The 20,289-nt window shown below is 44.2% G+C and overlaps 1 protein-coding gene across 1 annotated transcript in view; it reads left to right on the top strand.

Moving 5' to 3' along the window:
* Positions 1 to 20,289, top strand: part of kif9 (kinesin family member 9) — an 85,627-nt gene that overhangs the window by 13,947 nt on the left and 51,391 nt on the right. The window contains exons 4-6 of the mRNA XM_048596164.1: positions 2,120 to 2,344; positions 8,559 to 8,642; positions 12,740 to 12,832. Coding sequence (XP_048452121.1) covers positions 2,120 to 2,344; positions 8,559 to 8,642; positions 12,740 to 12,832 — 402 coding nt within the window. The remainder of the gene's footprint in view (positions 1 to 2,119; positions 2,345 to 8,558; positions 8,643 to 12,739; positions 12,833 to 20,289) is intronic.

Raw genomic sequence — 20,289 nt, 5'->3', positions numbered from 1 at the left:
TTTATTTAATTTTGTTATTAGTCTCCTTTGTGCCGTGAGCAGTTTTGGGCCCCATATCTAAAATAGAATAGAATAGCAATTTATGTCACTTGTATTTATGAAAATACAGTGAGGTGTGTATAAGTTGCCATAATTGGTACCAATTTAATTACAGAAATTAGGAAAAGAAATAATTGAGACAAAGTTAGGACACAGTTCATCATGTGTTCCCTCCACACAGTTTGGGTTTGTGGAGTGGGTATGGGATGCTGCTGCTGAAGCCCCGCTGAACCACCAAAGTGAGGATTTCCAGACAAGACTCACCAAGCTACCACCACCAAGCCTGACACCGACACCAAAGCAAAAAATCAAAGAGAGACCCACCAAGTCACCGACTCTGAAGCTGTCGTCACGTCACTCGCCACCCAAGGTTACCAGATTGCTATTATAGCCATTAGGAATGAACTAAAGTCACCATGCTGCCACTGCTGAAACCTCTGCATCAACTTTTGATGGAGTTTAGAAGGATGAGGGGGATCTCACTGAAATTTAAGGAATACTGAAAGGCATGGATAGAGTGCACGTGGAGAAGATGTTTCCACTAGTAAGAGAGACTAGGACCTGATGGCACAACATCAGAGTGAAGGGACAACCATTTAGAACTAACATTAAGGAGGAATTTCTTTAGTCAGAGGTAGAAGAATCTGTGGAACTTGTTGCCATAGAAGGCTGTGGAGTCCACATCAGTGAGTGTATTTAAGATGGAGATAAATACGTTCTTGAATAGTAAGGAGATCAAGGATTATGAGGAGAAGGTAGGAAAATGGGGTTGAGAAATTTATCAGCCATGATCAAATCTTGGAGCTGAATCGATGGGCCAAATAGCCTACTCCTATATCTTATGGTCTTAGGGTGTGGGAGTATACCACAAGCCTTCTGAAAACCTAAATGCACCACATCCACTAGCTTTTCTTTGTCTATGCTATAAGTAAGATCCACAGAAAACTCTAACATGATATCCCTTTCATAAATCCATGTGACTCTGCCAACTGCCTTGGTCATCCAGTATTTCCGGGATATTTTCTGTTTCTTCTTCTAGGAACACAGACTCAAAATAACTGAAAACTGAAAGACCTGCAGATGCTGTAAATCAGAAACAAAAACAGAAGTTGCTGGAAATGCTCAGCAGGTCCAGCAGCATCTGTGAAGAGAAATCAGAGTTAACGTTTCAGGTCCGGTGATCTTTACTCAGAACTAATGGTAGCCAGGAAAATGGCAGATTATATGCAGAAGATCGGGGTGGGAGGGGTGGGAGTAAGGAGTAAACAATAGGTGGGGATAGAGCCCAAAGAGAGAGAAGAACAATTAGACAGACAAAGGAGTGGATTTACTCCTTAACCCCTCTCCCACCCTATCTTCTGCACATAAACCGACATTTTCCTAGCTACAAACAGCTCTGAGGAAGGATCACCTGACCTGAAACGTTAACTCTAATTTATCTTCACAGATGCTGCCAGATCTGCTGAGCTTTTCCAGCAATTTCCAGCAATGTTTTGGTGACTCAAAATAACATTAGTTTCTCTGCCGTTTCTCTGTTGTCCATTATAAATTGCCCTGTTCTCATTTATAATAGGCTTTGTAATGTACATTTTCTTTCTTGCTTTCTCTCCCTTAATAGAGATTAAATGAAATCAATCATACCTATATTTAAGCACTGTGAAATGCAACAGATTAACTATTGGTATCTGGTCTTGTCATCCTAAGAATTGCTTTTGGGCACATCTGAAGAAATTGAAGAAATACATGTACAAGGGACAATAATCAAAAACAGAAATTGCTGACAAAACTCAGCAGGCCTGACAGCATCTGTGGGAAGAAAACAGAATTAACATTTCGAGTCCGGTGATTCTTCAACTGATAGTTCTGGCAGCAGACCTGCTGAGTTTCAGATGTCCAGCATGCGCAGTTCTTTGTTTTATTAAATTGCATGGATATCCAGTTCATAGCACAAGGGAATACTTTAGTTTTTAGCACCAGTGTGCTGGAGAAGTTACCTAGGAAAGATCCAAAACTTATAACAGAGAGAAAAAAAAACTAGAAGAGAATAAAGAGATAAAATGCTCAATGTTCTTGCTCACAGATTTTTAAAGAGGTAGAAGAACAGGGGGATCTTTCTCTCACCGTATATGTCTCCTACCTGGAAATCTACAACGAGACTCTCTTTGACCTCCTGTCTCGCCTGCCTCATAGCTTGGACTCTGATGGACACATGGTAATAGTGGAAGACAACTATGGCGTGCATGTTCGAGGGCTCTCAATTCACCAGGTCAGCACAGAAGAAGATGCTCTCAACTATCTGTTTGAGGTAAGAAAGCTCAGCAGTATTGCAGAAATATAGGTGCAGAATCAAAGTTTGGATGTGGGCTAATGTTCCTTCTAATCTGCGTAATCACTTAACAAGCTGAAAGTGCCCAAGCAGGCTAAGCAGAAATCAATTTTTTTGGTTATCACACTTGTGGAGATGTGTGAAACTGTAAACTTTGACAATCAGCCATGCACTCCAAAAAATAGTGTTTGCTGGACCACGGCAGAATAGATCTTTTTAAAATTATGCATTCTCTGCATATAGCAAGGTCAACATCTCCTGCCCACTTGATGGGTTTTCGTGAAAGTCAAGCCTGAAATTTTAACTCTGTTTCTCTATAGATGCTGCATTACTTGATGAACATTTCCAAGATTTTCTGTTCTTATTTCATATTTCTGCCATCCACAGTACTGTATTTTTGTTTTGGTACAGTTCATCTGCATTTGGTGGCATTATTTGGACATTGACTGGGACACCAGAAGAACTTGAAATAGTGTCATAGGATCGATAACACGGACTGAAATAGACAGACAGGACCTTGGTCTAAGATCTCATCCAAAAAACATAACACTCCTTGGCAGAAGTGAATGAAGTTTGAGAGCACTTTCTGTGGATCAGCTGAGTAGGGTGTTAGATTTATTCATTTAAAAAAACAACTAATTGTTGTGTGACTACATAACCCAGGGTGCCACATTCACTGCGTAATATGATGTTTGCAAATAAAAACCCAAATAATATAAATAAATTTAATACTCAGTTATGTTGAAAACTCCAACCCAAATTAATGCCAGAAAAAGAAAAACAATTAATTGCGCAAAAGCTACATGGCCACCACCACAGTAATAAATATGCAGCACAGCCCATAATGAATTGGGAGGCAGCTGATGTTGTAGAGGCATTGGAGAAGTTTGAACAGAAGTGCAGACTGGAAATTAGACACATATTCCCCTCCCCTCCCTTGTCCGCCTTCTGCAGGGACCGTTCCCTCCGGGACACCCTGGTCCACATATCCTTCACCCCCAAAACCTCCCCACAGCCCTACGGCACCCTCCCCTGTAACCAGGCAAGATGCAACACCTGCCTATTTACCTCCTCCCTCCCCAGTATCCAAGGGCACAAACATACCTTCCAGGTGAAGCAACACTTCACCTGCACTTCCCAGAATCTAGTCTACTGCATTCGCTGCTCACAATGTGGTCTCCTCTACATTGGGGAAATGAAGCGTAGACTTGGCGACCGCTTCGCAGAACATCTACGTTCCGCACGCAAAAAAGACTCTGAACTACCTGTTGCCTGCCACTTCAATGCACCACCCTGCTCCCTGGCCAACATCTCTGTCTCTGGCTTGCTGTAGTGTTCCAGTGAAGCCCAACGCAAACTGGAGGAACAACAGAGATAGTAGGAACTGCAGATGCTGGAGAATCTGAGATAACAAGGTGTAGAGCTGGATGAACACAGCAGGCCAAGCAGCATCAGAGGAGCAGGAAAGCTGACGTTTCGGGCCGAGACCCTTCTTCAGAAATGGCGGGGGGGAAGGGAGTTCTGAAATAAAAAGGGAGAGAGGGGGAGGCAGATAGAAGATAGATAGGGGAGAATATAGGTGGAGAGGAGACAGACAAGTCAAAGAGGTGGGGATGGAGCCAGTAAAGGTGAGTGTGGGTGGGGAGTTAGGGAGGAGATAGCTCAGTCCAGGGAGGACGGACAGGTCAAGTGGGCAGGATGAGGCTGGTAGGTAGGAGATGGGGGTGGGCCTTGATGTGGGAGGACGGGATAGGTGGGAGGAAGGACAGGTTAGGGAGGCGGGGATGAGCTGGGCTGGTTTTGGGATGTGGTAGGGGGAGGGGAGATTTTGAAGCTTGTGAAATCCACATTGATACCATTGGGCGGCAGGGTTCCCAAGCGGAATATGAGTTGCTGTTCCTGCAACCTTCGGGTGGCATCGTTGTGGCACTACAGGAGGCCCAGGATGGACATGTCGTCTGAGGAATGGGAGGGGGAGTTGAAATGGTTCGCGATTGGGAGGTGCAGTTGTTTAGTGTGAACCGAGCATAGGTGTTCTGCAAAGCGGTCCCCAAGCCTCCACTTGGTTTCCCCGATGTAGAGGAGGCCACAACGGGAACAGCGGATGCAGTATACCACATTAGCAGATGTGCAGGTGAACATCTGCTTGATGTGGAAAGTCTCCTTGGGGCCTGGGATGGGGGTGAGGGGGGAGGTGTAGGGGCAGGTGTAGCACTTCCTGCGGTTGCAGGGAAAAGTGCCGGGTGTGGTGGGGCTGGAGGGGAGTGTGGAGCGGACAAGGGAGTCCCGGAGAGAGTGGTTCCTCCGGAAAGCAGATAAGGGTGGGGAGGGAAAAATGTCTTTGGTGGTGGGGTCGGATTGCAGATGGCGGAAGTGTCGGAGGATGATGCGTTGGATCCGGAGGTTGGTGGGGCGTACGTGAGGACGAGGGGGATTCTGTTTTGGTTGTTATTGTGGGGAGGGGGTGTGAGGGATGAGTTGCAGGAAATGCGGGAGACACGGTCGAGGGCGTTCTTGACCACTGAGGGGGGGATGTTGCGGTCCTTGAAAAACGAGGACATCTGAGATGTACGGGAGTGGAATGCCTCATCCTGGGAGCAGATGCGGCGGAGGCAAAGGAATTGGGAATAGGGGATGGCATTTTTGCAGGAAGGTGGGTGGGATGAGGTGGAACAACACCTCATTTTCTGCTTTGGGGATCCTATAGCCCTCCGGCCTCCATATTGAGTTCAATAATTTTAGGGCCTAAACTCTCCCATGTCCCAGCCCCCCAGCCCACACACCAGGCCTTGTTACCACATAGCCTGCCATTTACACACCCCCTGTTGTTAGTCACTAACCAGTCCCTATAAACAACTATTCACCCTCCCAGCCTGATCGTTAGCAACTCCTTTGTCTGTCCAACTGTCTTTCTCTCTGGGCTCTATCCTGTCGTTTACTCCCTACACCACCCACCTCCCTATTTTCTGCATATAAACTGACGTTTTCCCTGCCACCATCAGTTCTGAGGAAGGGTCACTGGACCTGAAACGTTAACTCTGTTTTCTCCTTCACAGATGCTGCCAGACCTGCTGAGCTTTTCCAGCAACTTTGTTTTTGTTCCTGGCAATTAGCAGGTTTAGAAGAGGTCCTGGTAAAGTGGAAAAGGTCAGCTCCATCCCTCTGTGGGCATGAAAGAAAGTGTTAAATCAGCTGAATAGTTGGGAACTAAGTGAAGACGAGAGCAAAAACCAGACAAGATTTTTGAAATCAAAAATTGCTGGAAAAACTCAGCCGGTCTGGCAGCATTTGTGGAGAGCACCAGGTTTAACATTTCGAGTTCAGCACACATCTGCAGCCAAAGTCAAAATTTCAAATTCACCAATATGAATTTCAAGACCTGAGGCAGGAATCAGGCGAACCAGTTGACAATTTCCTGACAGACTGAAAGTTCAGCCAGAAAATATAATTTTAAAGTTAAAGCTGAAAGGCTGTCAGATCAGTTCATTTGGAGCTCTGCACACCCTGTACACAAAAAGGACAAACTCACAACATCACAGACTGTAAATACTAACAAAGCACACAAAGCCATGAGTAGCCAAATTAAGATGCTGACTACAAAAATGGCTTACTTCCAGTTAAAACAAGAGAAAGGCAGCAGGATTGATGAACTGAAATTGCAACAAAAGAACACACACTAGACAGAGAGAAAGGGTGCAAGAGCTGTGAACAACCAAATGATTTCACGGTCAGAAGGAAATGGCATCCATATAGATCAGATTGCAGAACATGTGGAAACCCAAATCTTTGAGAAAGGATGTAAAACAAAACAAAGAAAGAAGATGGTAAGTGTGTTATCAGAGATGGAACCACAGGATGAATAAGAAATCTAAAGAAACAAAATGTCTATACTATAGAAGATGATAATAAGTTTGACGATATAATAGTTGCAGGAACCATACACCTGCAAGAAATGTCTGCGCACACAAGAAATGTTTCCCAGAGAAAAGATTTCACAACTACTCAGATCAGGAAGAGGGTGAGAAATAAGCCCACAACCATCATCTTAAGTAAAACTTTGATACCAGACCATACAGTAATATTTTTCCAGTTGGACTATGTAAGAACTGTTTTATGGAAAGTTGGGATAAAATTAGTGCCCAGGAAAGATGCTATAAAACCAGGCAACATCACACTATGGCATATATCGGAACTGAAATTTGTTATTCCAGCTAGGAATAACACAAATGAGACACACAAAGGAAATGATGTTAACTGTATGTTTTATATTATTGAAGCAGACGGTCCTGCTATCCTGGGTTTGAGCAGTTGTGAGGAGCTGCAGTTTATCTCTGTAAATCTTGAGATGAACAAGGTGATACTGAGGGTTGGAGGGAATCACCCTCTGAAAAGCATCCTCCGATCATAAGTAAAGGGAATCTGATCCAAATGTAACCAGAGTGTTTTGACAACACCTTTGAATACTTTGAAGATTTTGTGCATCACATCAACAGTGACCCAGTTTTGAAGCCAATGATTCATTTTCCATGTAAGGTACCAATGAACTAAGAGAAAAGCTTGAAAGGGAACTCCGAAGATGGAAGAAAAGCTAGACTTACAGAGCTCGCAGACTGGGTAAATTCCATTATCATGCACAAGAAACCAAAGAGGTGGTTAAAATTTTGCATCAATCACAAAACAATAATCAAGTAATAAAGAGGCAACATTGGCTTATTCCAAAACTGAAAAAAGAAATCACACCGTTACTATCATGGACAAATGCTTTCAACATGCTTAATGCCAGAAATGGCTACTGGAACATCAAACTGAATAAGGAATCTTCACTGTTGAGAGAGTTATAGAGTCATACAGCATAGAAAAAGGCCCTTTGCCCGCCATGCCTATGCCAACCAACAAACACCAAACTATACTAATCCCATTTACCTGCACTTGTTCCATAGTCTACTATGCCCTGGCATTTTAAGTGCACGTCCAGATCCTCCTTAAATGTTATGAGAAAATATTCACAATTCCTGCACCAACCTTTTGAGCCAGGATCTATTTCAGCAAGAAGTAGACAAGAGGTACCAAGGATGTAAAGGACTTGTGAGACCACTGTCTACATGAAACCATGGACAGAACTAGGAAAGCTGGGTTCAAGCTAAATGCAGACAAATGTTTTGGGAAGGTAACAAAAAGCCAGGTTTTTAAATGGGGTACACAGCTGACAGGATATAATTGAATCCTGAAAATGTTACAGCCCAGAGTGCTCTACCAATGCTTTTACAGAATGCTCTTCTAATCCGACAAGGTTTCCCACCAGTAGAGCCAAGTCAGAAAATAGTGTGATGATACTATGGCTTTAAGAGGTGTGTTTTGTCCTAGTTTTCTTTTTATGAAGAGTGGTTGAGATAGATGTATGAGTGGCCTGCTTCAAGCCAATAAAGTAAACAGCTTGTGAGGCCTTGGTTTTTTTTTATTTAAGTTGGAACGGTACAAGCAGCCTGGATTAGGGTCAAGCTCCTACAGAACCAGGATTGTTTTTAGTTTTAGCCTTCAGTAGAGGTTGCTACAGTCTTAAAGCTGGATGTAGAAGCCCTTTTTCCTCTCCTTGTTACAGCTAAAAGCTGGGGTTCCCTACCTGCTGCTAGAACTACCAAAGTCAGAATTCTTAGCTTCCGTCCTGCTTTTGTAGCTGCAGTGACCAAGCCAGTAAAGTCTCTGGTCAACTGTGACCCCCACAAGCACAGTGTTGATGATGGGGACAGGGGAAGGGAAGATGGGCATGGCACTAAATGTTAATTGGGTTGTAGCCTAGCTCGAATGAATTAGTTACCAATTATCGGCACAAACTACGACACTGTCTCAATCTTGTTGCTTGTTGCCGAGAAAGGGCAAGTTGTTGCAAAAGTGCTGGCCTTGCCACTGATGCCCAGATTCCATGAGAGGTAAAGGAAAAAATCTTCAGCAACAGCGAAGATGTTGTTAGGACCCATAATCTTTGCTGAATCCAGTTTGCTTAGCTATTTATTAGCACCACTTGGAGTGAATTGAACTATCTGAAGGAATGATGAGTCTCAATATTAGTGTATTTTTGATGGTACGAACTCGATAGGCTGTAGGCTTCTTCTGTACTCTGATTCTGTAACATCTGTAACAGTGGCGTCACTACCTTCTTTGCACCTTGTTTATACTGCTTTGTTTCACGCTGCAGGGTGAAACTAACCGAATCATTGCATCACACACAATGAATAAGAACTCCTCCAGGTCTCACTGCATCTTCACAGTGTATGTCCAGGTAAGCATAGTCTTGATTCCTTTGGCTTGTAGTCCTCTGATTTGATTTGATTTGATTTATTATTGTCATGTGTACTGAGATATAGTGTAAAGTATTGTTTTGTGTGCTATTCAGGCAAATCAGACCTTACATTTGTACATCAGGGTAATAGACTAGAATGCAGAATATAGTGTTATGGCTATAAAGAAGATGCAGTGAAACATCAACTCAAAACAGTGGGGAAGAAGCTATCCTTGAACATGTTGGTACATGTTTTCAACTTTTGTATCTTCTGCCCGATGGAAGAGGGCGAAAGAGAGTATAACTGGGATGGGAGGGGTCTTTGATTATGTTGGCTGCTTTGCTGAGGCAGTAGGAAGTGTAGGCAGAATCAATGGAAGGAAGGCTGGTTTGTGTGAAGGACTGGGCTATGTTCACAACTATGTAATTTCTTGTGGTCCTGGCAATTCAGTTGCCATATGATGCTGTGATGCATCCAGATAGGATGCTTTCCATGGTGCATCTGTAATAATTGGTAAGAATCATTGTGAACATGCCGAATTTCCTTAGTCTTCTGAGGAAGTAAAGCATTGGTGTACTTTCTTAACTGTAGTGTTGATATCGATGGACCGGGACAGATTGTTGGTGATATTTAATTCTAGGAACCGGAAGCTCTCGACCATCTTCACCTCAGCACCATTGATACAGACAGGAACATGTCCTCTACTCCACTTCCTGAAGTCAATAACTAGCTCCTTTGTGTTGCTGATATTTAAGGAGAGATTGTTATCTTTACACCGTGCCATAAAGCTCTCTATCTCTTTCCTGTACTCTGTCTTGTCATTGTTTGAGATTCAAACCACTATGATGGAGTCATCAGCAAACTTGTAAATTGATTTAGAGCAGAATTTGGCCACACTGTCATTAGTGTATTAGGAGCATAGTAAGGGGCTGACTACGCAACCTTGTGGGGCACCAGAGTTGAGGATTATCATGGAGGATGTGTTGTCCTGATTGTGGTCTGCAGGTCAGGAAGTCAAGGACCCAGTGCAGAGGGGGGAGCAGAGTCCTAGGTCTCAGAGTTTGGAGATGAGTTTTGTTGGAATTATGGTGTTGAAGGCGGAGCTAAAGTCAATAAATTTAAGTTTGACGTAAGTGTCCTTGTATCCAGATGTTTGAGGGATGACCTGGGTCTGCTGTGACAGTAGGCGAATTGTAGCAGATCAAGGCAATCTGGGAGACTGAAGTTGATGTGTACCATTATTAATCTCTTGAAGGTCTTCATAGTGATAGATGCCAGAGCCACCAGGCGATAGTCATTAAAGCACACTGCCTGATTTTTCTTTGGCACCGGGATGATAGTGATCTTCTTGAATCAGATGGCAACCTCAGATTGGAATAAGGAGACATTAAAGATGTCTACGAATACTCCCTCCAGCTGGTCCGCACAGGATCAGAGTGCACAGTCCCAGACTCCATCTGGCTCGTCACTTTCCATGAGTTCATTCTCAAGAAGGCCGATCTGATACCTGCGGCAGTAACTGTGGTTTAGGTGCACCCGAGGCTGTCGACGCAGGTGACATCATTTCACTGACGTTCTATTCAAAACAAGCAGAGAATGCATTGACCTTATCGGGGAGGGATGCATTGTTGCCAGCGATTCTGCCCAATTTCACTTTGTAGTTATATCATGTAAGCCTTGCCACAATTGACGTGTGTTTGTGTAATTAGTCTGGGACTCTAGTTTAATCTTGTATTGTCTTGGCATCTTTGGTGGCTTTGCACAGGACCTTTCTAGTTTTCCTGTATAGGTTAGGGTCACTCTGAATTGAAAGCCTCAGACCTGTACTTCAGTAGAGAGTGGATCTGCTGGTTCGTCCATGGTTTCCGGTTAGAATCATAGAAGAATCATAGAATCCCTACAGTATGGAAACAGGCCATCTGACCCATCGAGTCTACACTGACCCTCTGAAGAGCACCCGACCCAGAACCACCCCTCTACCTTATCTGTGTAACCCTGCATTTCCCATGGATAATCCACCGAGCCTGCACATCCCTGGACACTATGAGCAATTTAGCATGGCCAATCAACCTAATATGCACATCTTTCGTTAGAGAACAGTCGGATTAATTTCTTTGGCACGCAGTCCTCTACACACTTACTGATGGAGTTTGTGATGGTAGCAGCATACTCATTTAGGTTGGCTGCTGAGTTCTTGAATATGGACCAGTCTACCGAGTCCAAGCAGTTATGTTGGAGCTCATCTGTTACCTCAGACCAGCACTGTAAGTCATTCCTTCCATCAATAATAGATTATGGACTAATCTCACAGGCTACCTGAACACAAACAGTGTTACACATTTACATGAAATTTTGCATTTTTCTTCTGGCTCAAATTATGAAATTAACAAAATTTATGTTATGCAAATTTATATTCTTGTTTTGGAAAAAAGCTCTCATTAGCAAAATATTTGTGTTCACAGGAAAATCTTTAATACCATAAACAAAAACAGAAATTGCTGGAAAAGCGCAGCAGGTCTGGCAGCGGAGTTAACATTTCAGGTCCAGTGACCCTTCCTCAGAATTGATGGTACCATCAGTTCTGAGGAAACATTACTGGACCCAAAACGTTAACTCTAATTTCTCTCCACAGATTCTGCCAGACCTGCTGAGCTTTTCCACTAATTTCTGTTTTTGTTTTTGATTTGTAGCATCCGCAGTTCTTTCAGTTTCTATTTAGAATTTTTAATATGGTTGAAATGCTAATTAATTAGAATTTCCATACCGGATAAGTAATGAAAAATAAATTGTTAGTTGTCCTCAGAATCAATGAACACCTTACCCCATTATGTTCATTTTTGAGCACCAGATGATTAGCAGGATTTGCTTGCTATAGAACCTTCTTTCAGGTTGTGAACACTGCAAGATAAATCAAAACAGGTAGATTTTATAAGGAAAGTCAAAGAAAACGTTTTTTCATCCAGTAGAGTAGCCATAAGCTTTGTTTAAGTCAAGTACAATGACCCACTAACATGGGGAAGCAAGAAAATTTTACAATTTTTGTGCTATCATGCAAGAACTTACATTTTAATTGTGTCTTTAACGTAAAGAAATATCCCAAAGCACTTAACAGGAACATTACGAAACATAATATGACATTGAGCCTCAGAAAGCAACATTAGGTAAGACGGACAAAAGTTTGGTCGAAGACTTAGTTTTTAAGGAATGTTTTAAAGGAGGAAATAGGAGTAGAGGGACAAGAGAAGTATAACATTAGACCAGAGCTTGTCTAGACCAGATTCTGTTTTTGAGTTACGTTGTTGAAGGGCAGCACGTGGTTGAGAAATAGGAGTGAGTCAAGAATAGATTCTTGGGGAAACACAGAGATATTTGCAAAAGCAGGAGGAGAAGCTATTGAACTGATTTTCTGACTATGATTACTTGGAGCCAGTTAGAGCAGTGGAAACTCATCCAGCTAAATGACAGTGGAGGGACGTTGGAGGAGAGTGGTGTGATCAACTGTGTCAAAGGCTGCAGATAGGTCAAGAAGGACAAGGAGGAATAGTTTACCTTTGTCACAGCAACATGGGATACCATTTGTGATTTTGGAAAAAGACTTCTTGGTACTGTGGCAGTGGCAAAATCCTGATTGGAGGGATTCAAACAAGGAGCTCTGGTAAGAATAGGCACTGATTTGACAGGCAATAATACATTCAAGGACTTTGCAAAGGAATGTGACAAGTTGTACCATTTCTCTTTATGTTCTTATGCTGTAGAATAAAGCAGTTTAGCAACTGGTGCGCTCTTAATAGCTGTTTTGGAGTCTACTTATAGAAGATTGAAGACACATATTCAAAAAATGTATGTATATCCACTTGAGGTCATACAGGTACTATTGTTGTGCCATCACCAGAAGGCATTGGACAATGTGAATCTATGGTACAGATTACTGAGTGGTTCTGATAGGCATCTGAGCCTCATGGGAGCCAATGAATAGTTCTGTGCCTTCAGCTACTCAAGACATTCACCTCTTTCTTTCAGTTGACTTAGGAGTAGTTTCTGTTTTTAACAAAATGTTTAGCATTGCCTATCTTTAATTCTCCTTCTTTCCTTGCAGACTCGATGGAAGGAGGCTTCAGAAGTCAAGTACTTGGCCTCAAAGCTTAACATGGTGGATCTTGCAGGTTCTGAGCGTTTGGGAAAAACAGGAGTGAGTGACAATCAAAATGTTTCATTCCATTGCTTAATCTGTCAAATTGGTTAATTTGCTAATTCCCAAGTCAGATCATTTTGAACTTGTAGCTAATTCTGCCTTTAATTTTTTTTGTAGTGAGCTGATGATTTATTTAAGTTCTCGACCAATTTAAATTATTTTAGCTCTCTTAAAGGGACAAGCAGAATTACAGAATTGTTATAGCACAGAAGGAAGCTGATTGGTCCATTATGTGTGTGTCAGTTGTCTAAACGAGCACCTTATTTTAGTACCTTTGTCATGATATCTCCATTTAACACTGCACAAGATTCCTGTTCAAATAACCATCTATTCCTTTCTGAATGCCTTTTTTGAACCTGCCTCATCATGCTCTCCCAGCCGTAACCACATGTTGCACAAAAAAGATTTTCCTTATATCACTTTCATTTATTTATTAATTACGTTCAATCTGTGGCCTCTTGTTCTCTATGTTTTCACAAGATGGAACCATTCCTTCTGATGTACAGTGTCCAAACTGCTGATGATTTTTGAGATAACAAGATGGAGAGCTGGATGAACACAGCAGGCCAAGCAGCGTCAGAGGAGCAGGAAAGCTGACATTTCGGATCGAGACCCTTCTTCAGAAATGGGGGAGGGGAAGGGGATTCTGAAATAAATAGGGAGAGAGGAGGAGGCGGATAGAAGATGGATAGAGGAGAAGATAGGTGGAGAGGAGACAGACAGGTAAAAGAGGCGGGAGTGGAGCCAGTAAAGGTGAGTGTAGGTGGGGAGTTAGTGGGGGGATAGGTCAGTCCAGGGAGGACAGACAGGTCAAGGGGGTGGGATAAGGCTGATAGGTAGGAGATGGGGGTAGGCTTGAGGTGGGAGGAGGGGATAGGTGGGAGGAAGGACAGGTTAGGGAGGCGGGGACAAGCTGGGCTGGTTTTGGGATGCGGTCGGGGGAGGGGAGATTTTGAACCTTGTGAAGTCCATATTGATACCATTGGGCTGCAGGGTTCCCAAGCGAAATATGAGGTGCTGTTCCTGCAACCTTTGGGTGGCATCGTTGTGGCACTGCAGGAGGCCCAGGATGAACATGTCGTCTAAGGAGTGGGAGGGGGAGTTGAAATGGTTCGCGATGGGAGGTGCAGTTGTTTGTTGCGAACCGAGCGTAGGTGTTCCACAAAGCAGTCCCAAAGCCCCCGCTTGGTTTCCCCTCTGTAGAAGAGGCCACATCGGGAACAGCGGATACAGTATACCACATTAGCAGATGTGCAGGTGAACATCTGTTTGATGTGGAAGGTCTTCTTGGGGCTTGGTATGGGGGTGAGGGGGGAGTTGTAGGGGTAGGTATAGCACATCCTGCAGTTGCAGGGAAAAGTGCTGGGGCTGGTGGGGAGTGTGGAGCGGACGAGGGAGTCACAGAGAGAGTGGTCCCTCTGGAAAGCAGATAAGAGTGGGGAGGGAAAAATGTCTTTGGTAGTGGGGTCAGATTGCAGATGGCGGAAGTGCCGGAGGGTGATGCGTTGGATCCGGAGGTTGGTGGGGTGGTAAGTGAGGACGAGGGAGATCCTATTTTGGTTGTTATTGTGGGGAGGGGGTGTGAAGGATGAGTTGTGGGAAATGCGGGAGACGCGGTCGAGGGCGTTTTCGACCACTGTTGTGGGGAAGTTGCGGTCCTTGAAAAACGAGGACACCTGGGATGTCTGGGAGTGGAATGCCTCATCCTGGGAGCAGATGCGGCAGAAGCAATGGAATTGGGAATAGTGGATGGCATTTTTGCAGGAAGGTGGGTGGGAGGAGGTGTATTCTAGGTAGCTGTGGGAGTTGGTAGGCTTGAAATGGATATCGGTTGCCAGGTGGTTGCCAGAGATGGAAACAGAGAGGTCCAGGAAGGAGAAAGAGGTATCAGAGGTGGTCCAGATGAACTTAAGGTTGCGGTGGAAGGTGTTAGTGAAGTGGATGAACTGTTCGAGCTCCCCATGGGAGCACGAGGCAGCGCCAATACAGTCATCAATGTAACGGAGGAAGAGGTGGGGAATAGGGCCAATGTAGCTACGGAAGAGGGATTGTTCCACGTATCCTACAAAGAGGCAGGTATAGCCTATACACTTGCATTCCCCATGCAGATGGCCTAAAGGCCCTCCACTTCTTCCTGTTCCACAGGCCCGACCAGTCCCCCTCCACTGACACCCTCAGCCGCTTAGCTGAACTTGTCCTCACCCTTAACAACTTCTCCTTCAATTCCTCCCACTTCCTACAGACAAAGGGGGTGGCCATGGGTACCCGCATGGGCCCAAGCTATGCCTCCCTCTTTGTAGGATACGTGGAAAAATCCCTCTTCCGTAGCTACACTGGCCCGATCCCCCACCTCTTCCTCCATTACATTGATGACTGTATCGGCGCTGCCTCGTGCTCCCATGAGGAGTTCGAACAGTTCATCCACTTCACCAACACCTTCCACCCCAACCTTAAGTTCACCTGGACCATCTCTGATACCTCTCTCTCCTTCCTGGACCTCTCTGTTTCCATCTCTGGCAACCACCTGGAAACCGATATCCATTTCAAGCCTACCGACTCCCACAGCTACCCAGAATACACCAAATGCCATCCCCTATTCCCAATTCCTTCGCCTCCGCAGCATCTGTTCCTGGGATGAGGCATTCCACTCCCAGACATCCCAGATGTCCTCGTTTTTCAAGGACCGCAATTTCCTCCCACAGTGGTCGAAAACGCCCTCGACCGCGTCTCTCGCATTTCCTACAACTCATCCCTCACACCCCCTCCCCGCAATAACAACCAAAACAGAATCCCCCTCGTCCTCATGTACCACCCCACCAACCTCCGGATCCAATGCATCATCCTCCGGCACTTCCGCCATCTGCAATCTGACCCCACTACCAAAGACATTTTTCCCTCCCCACCCTTATCTGCTTTCCGGAGGGACCACTCTCTCCGTGACTCCCTTGTCCGCTCCACACTCCCCACCAGCCCCACCACCCCTGGTACTTTTCCCTGCAACCACAGGAAATGCTACACCTGCCCCTACACCTCCCCCCTCACCCCCATCCCAGGGCCCTGCACATCTGCTAATGTGGTATACTGTATCCGCTGTTCCCGATGTGGCCTCCTCTACATCGGGGAAACCAAGCGGAGGCTTGGGGACCGCTTTGTGGAACACCTACGCTCGGTTCGCAACAAACAACTGCACCTCCCAGTCACGAACCATTTCAACTCCCCCTCCCACTCCTTAGACGACATGTCCATCCTGGGCCACCTGCAGTGCCACGACGATGCCACCCGAAGGTTGCAGGAACAGCACCTCATATTTCGCTTGGGAACCCTGCAGCCCAATGGTATCAATATGGACTTCACAAGGTTCAAAATCTCCCCTTCCCCGACCACATCCCAAAACCAGCCCAGCTTGTCCCCGCCTCCCTAACCTGTCCTTCCTTCCACCTATCCCCTCCTCCCACCTCAAGCCTACCCCCATCTCCTACCTATCAGCCTCATCCCGCCCCCTTGACCTGTCCATTCCCCCTGGACTGACCTATCCCCCCCCAACTCCCGACATACACTCACCTTTACTGACTCCATCCCTGCCTCTTTGACGTGTCTGTCTCCTCTCCACCTAACCTCTCTCTTATCCATCTTCTTTCCACCTCCCCCTCTCTCCCTATTTATTTCAGAATCCCGTTCCCCTCCCCCATTTCTGAAGACGGGTCTAGACTCGAAACGTCAGCCTTCCTGCTCCTCTGATGCTGCTTGGCCTGCTGTGTTCATCCAGCTCTACACCTTGTTATCTCAGATTCTCCAGCATCTGCAGTTCCTACTATCTCTGCTGATGATTTTTGTTATTTCTATCGGATCTCCTCTCAGGCTACTCTTCACCAAGGAAAAGAGTCCCAACTTTGCTTTGATTTGATTCGATTTATTACTGTCACTTGTACTGGGGTACAGTGAAAAGTGCTGTGAAAAGAATAATGATAAGAAACTTCTCCCGTCTGTCATCATTACTGATCTGCCTAATCCTTGGAACCATTCTAATAAACCTCTTATATGCTTTCTGCAATGCCTTGACATCTTTCTCAAAGTGTTGTGCCTAAAACTAGAATAATACTCCATCCAGACTGAACTAATGTCTCATATAGGTTCAAAAAATCTCCTTATTCTTGTAGTTTATACTGTTAATAAAACCTTGGTCATCATGTGCTCTTGACCTGTCCTACCAGCTGTAATGACTTATACACAGATGCACCCAGGTTCCTCTGCTCTTAAAACCACAGAATCATACAGTACAGGAGAGGACCTTCAGCTCATCGAGTCCGTACCACCAAAATATACTAGTACCTACACTAGTCCCACCTTCCTGCATGAAGCCCATAGCCTTGAATATTATGCCATTTCAAATGCTCATTCAAGTTCTTTTTAAAGTTGTGAGATTTCCTGCCTCAACATGAGAGGATTCAGAAAAGATTTACAAGGATGTTGCCAGGGTTGGAGGGTTTGAGCTATAGGCAGAATCTGAATAGGCTGGGGCTACTTTCCCTGGAGCATCAGAGGCTGAGGGGGGACCTTCTGGAAGTTTATAAAATCATGAGGGGCATGGATAAGAATAAATGTTGAAGTCTTTTTCCCAGGGTAGGGGAGTCCAAAACTACAGGGCGTAGGTTTAAGGTGAGAGGTCAAAGATTTAAAAGGGACTTAAGGAGCAACTTTTTCACGCAGAGGGTGGTGCGTATATGGAATGAAATGCCAGAGGAAGTGGTGGAGACTGGGAAAATTACAACATTTAAAAGGAATCTGGATGGGTATATGAATAGGAAGGGTTTAGAATGAAATGGGTCAAATGCTGGAAAATGGGATGAGATTAATTTAGAATATCTGGTCGGTGTGGACGAGTTGGACTGAAAGGTCTGTTTCCGTGCTATACAACTCTATGACTTTTTAACCACCCTCCCAGGCAGTGCATTTCAGACCCGACTACATTCTGGGTGAAAATTATTTTCCTCAAATCCCCTCTCAACCTCCTGCCTTTCTCTTTAAAATTATGTCCCCTTGCGATGGACCCTTCCACTAAGAGGAAGAGCTAGTTTCTATTCACCATGACTATACTCCTCCTAATCTTATACACCTTTATCAGGTCCACCCTCAACCTTTGCTGCTCCAAAGAAAACAATCTGAGCTATCCAACCTCTCTTCATAGCTGAAATGCTCCCTCCCAGGCAACATTTGGTGAATCTCTTTTGCATCCCCTCCAGTCCAATCACATTCTTTCTATAGCGCGGTGATCAGAACTGCACACAGAACTCCTGCTGTGGCCTAACCAAAGTTCTGTGTACAGCTCTAACATGACCTCCCTGCTCTTATAATCTATGCCATGACTGATAAAGGCAAGAGTCCCTTGGGCCTTCTTAACTTCCCTATTAACCTGTCCTGCCATCTTCAGGGATCTGTGGACAAGCACCCCAAGATTCCACTGTTCCTCTGAGCTTCTCACTGTTTTGACATTTATTGAGTACTCCCTTGTCTTGTTCCTTCTTCAAAGTTCATCACTTCACATTTATTGGGGTTAATTTCCATCTGCCATTGATCTGCCTGTCTGACCAATATGTTTATGTCCTCCTGTAACTTAACACCTTTCACCTCACTGTTAACCACCAGCCAATCAATATGTCATCCGCAAACTTACTTAATTCTCCTCCACATTTTCATCTACCTCACTTATGAACATCACAAACCATAAGGGACCAGGCACTGATTCCTGTGGTATGCCACTGCACACCAGTCTCCAGTCACATAAACAGCTTTCTACCACCATTCTCTGTATCCTGTCACTAAGCCAGTTTTGGGTCCAACTTGCCAAGTTACTCTGGATCCCATGAGCTTTTACCTTCTTTACCAGTTTCCCATGTGGAACCTTGTTGTTTAGCTCCTTTTGTACCTTAAATGTATCTTTTCCTTTTCATCCAGTCCTGAATATTCTTCTTTCATCCACATTAGAGTTGCACCATTTATCTTATACTGTGTCTCCTCGTTCTTTCTACCAAACTGTATCACATCACAGTTCTCCACATTGACCTAATCTGTGTCCTATTTGCCCAATGTACCAATTTGTCCTCAGCACTATTTTCCTTACAGTTATAATGGTTCCAACTTTTGTATCATTTGCAGCTTTGAAATTGTGACCTGTCCAAAGTTATAGCCGGTACTGTAACTTTTGATTGCTGAATGGAGGACACTCTCATGCATTACTGAATGACTGACTCATTGCATTAGATGTGATCATTCTGATGAGATAGCGCCATTGTGCCAAGTAACAAAAGCATAAAGATCCCACACCATAATTTGACGAATATAACACAATTTTCTTAGTAGTCTAGAATAACATTTCTTGCTTAACATTACAGCCAGTAAATTTGTTTTCAAGTACTATAGGAACTCAGCAAGGTTCCATCAATGGCAATAAGATAAATTACTAGTTTGTCCATTTTTAGCAGTATATTTTGAGCGATAAATATGGAAAATAAATATATATCCCTTTTCTTCAGATCATGGATCACCGATGACCATCAAGGGGCAGAGAAAGCCTGAGATTATAGAAATTTATGGTATAGAGGGAGGCCATTTTGCCCATCATGCCTGTGTTGGTTCTTTAAAAGTGAAGACATATTTAGTCCCACATCCCTGCGTATAGTCCATAACCCTGACAGCAGTGCTTGTGACCAGGTACCAGAAAGAGATTTCTGTATTGGTGAAGTAGTCTGTTTACATTATAGCAGATCATTAAGTTACAGGTAGAAAATTAAAGACTAATACTGTATAGCCTCAACTTCTAGATATGCTAACACGTAATTTTTGTTTAAATTGTTGTTGTTAATGATTACTGTAATAGAGGAGTATAACATATGCTGGAGCTAAGTAATTGTTGTTTAGCCACTAACTGTTTAACAATCGTCCATCTTCAAATAACTGTGTCCAATTAAAATTACTTATGGGTTCAGCTGTTGTCACCTTCAGTTACAACATTCCATATCCTGACAGTAGGAACATAGGAACCGAGCACTTAAGGGCAGGAGGAGGTTATTCAGCACCCCCTAACCTGCTCTGCTTTTTAACATGATCGGGGCTGATTTGACTGTGCTCATCTCCACTTTTCTGTCTCCCCCAACTTCACATAACCCTCTATAATATTCACTATCAAAATCTATCCAACCAGACTTGAATGAATTCAATGACCAACCCTCCACTGCTTTCTGGGGAGGGAAATTATGCAGACTAAAGGCTCTTTCAGGGAAGAACCTCTCCTTATCTCTGTCTGTGTAATGTTGTGTAGCGTTGTGGTTGATGTTGTCCTGAAGGCTGGATAGTTTAACTGCGAACACTGGTCTGTTTAAGGTTTGGCGGTTGTTTGAAGGCAAGAGGTGGAGGCGTGGGGAAGATCTTGGCGAGGTGGTCATCATCATTGATAACGT

This window comes from Rhincodon typus, chromosome 4 (assembly GCF_021869965.1).
Source record: "Rhincodon typus isolate 14 chromosome 4, sRhiTyp1.1, whole genome shotgun sequence".
In the NCBI taxonomy this organism is placed as follows: domain Eukaryota; kingdom Metazoa; phylum Chordata; class Chondrichthyes; order Orectolobiformes; family Rhincodontidae; genus Rhincodon; species Rhincodon typus.
The sequence above is the reverse complement of the archived record's forward strand: the minus strand, read 5'-3'. Positions and strand labels throughout refer to the sequence as shown.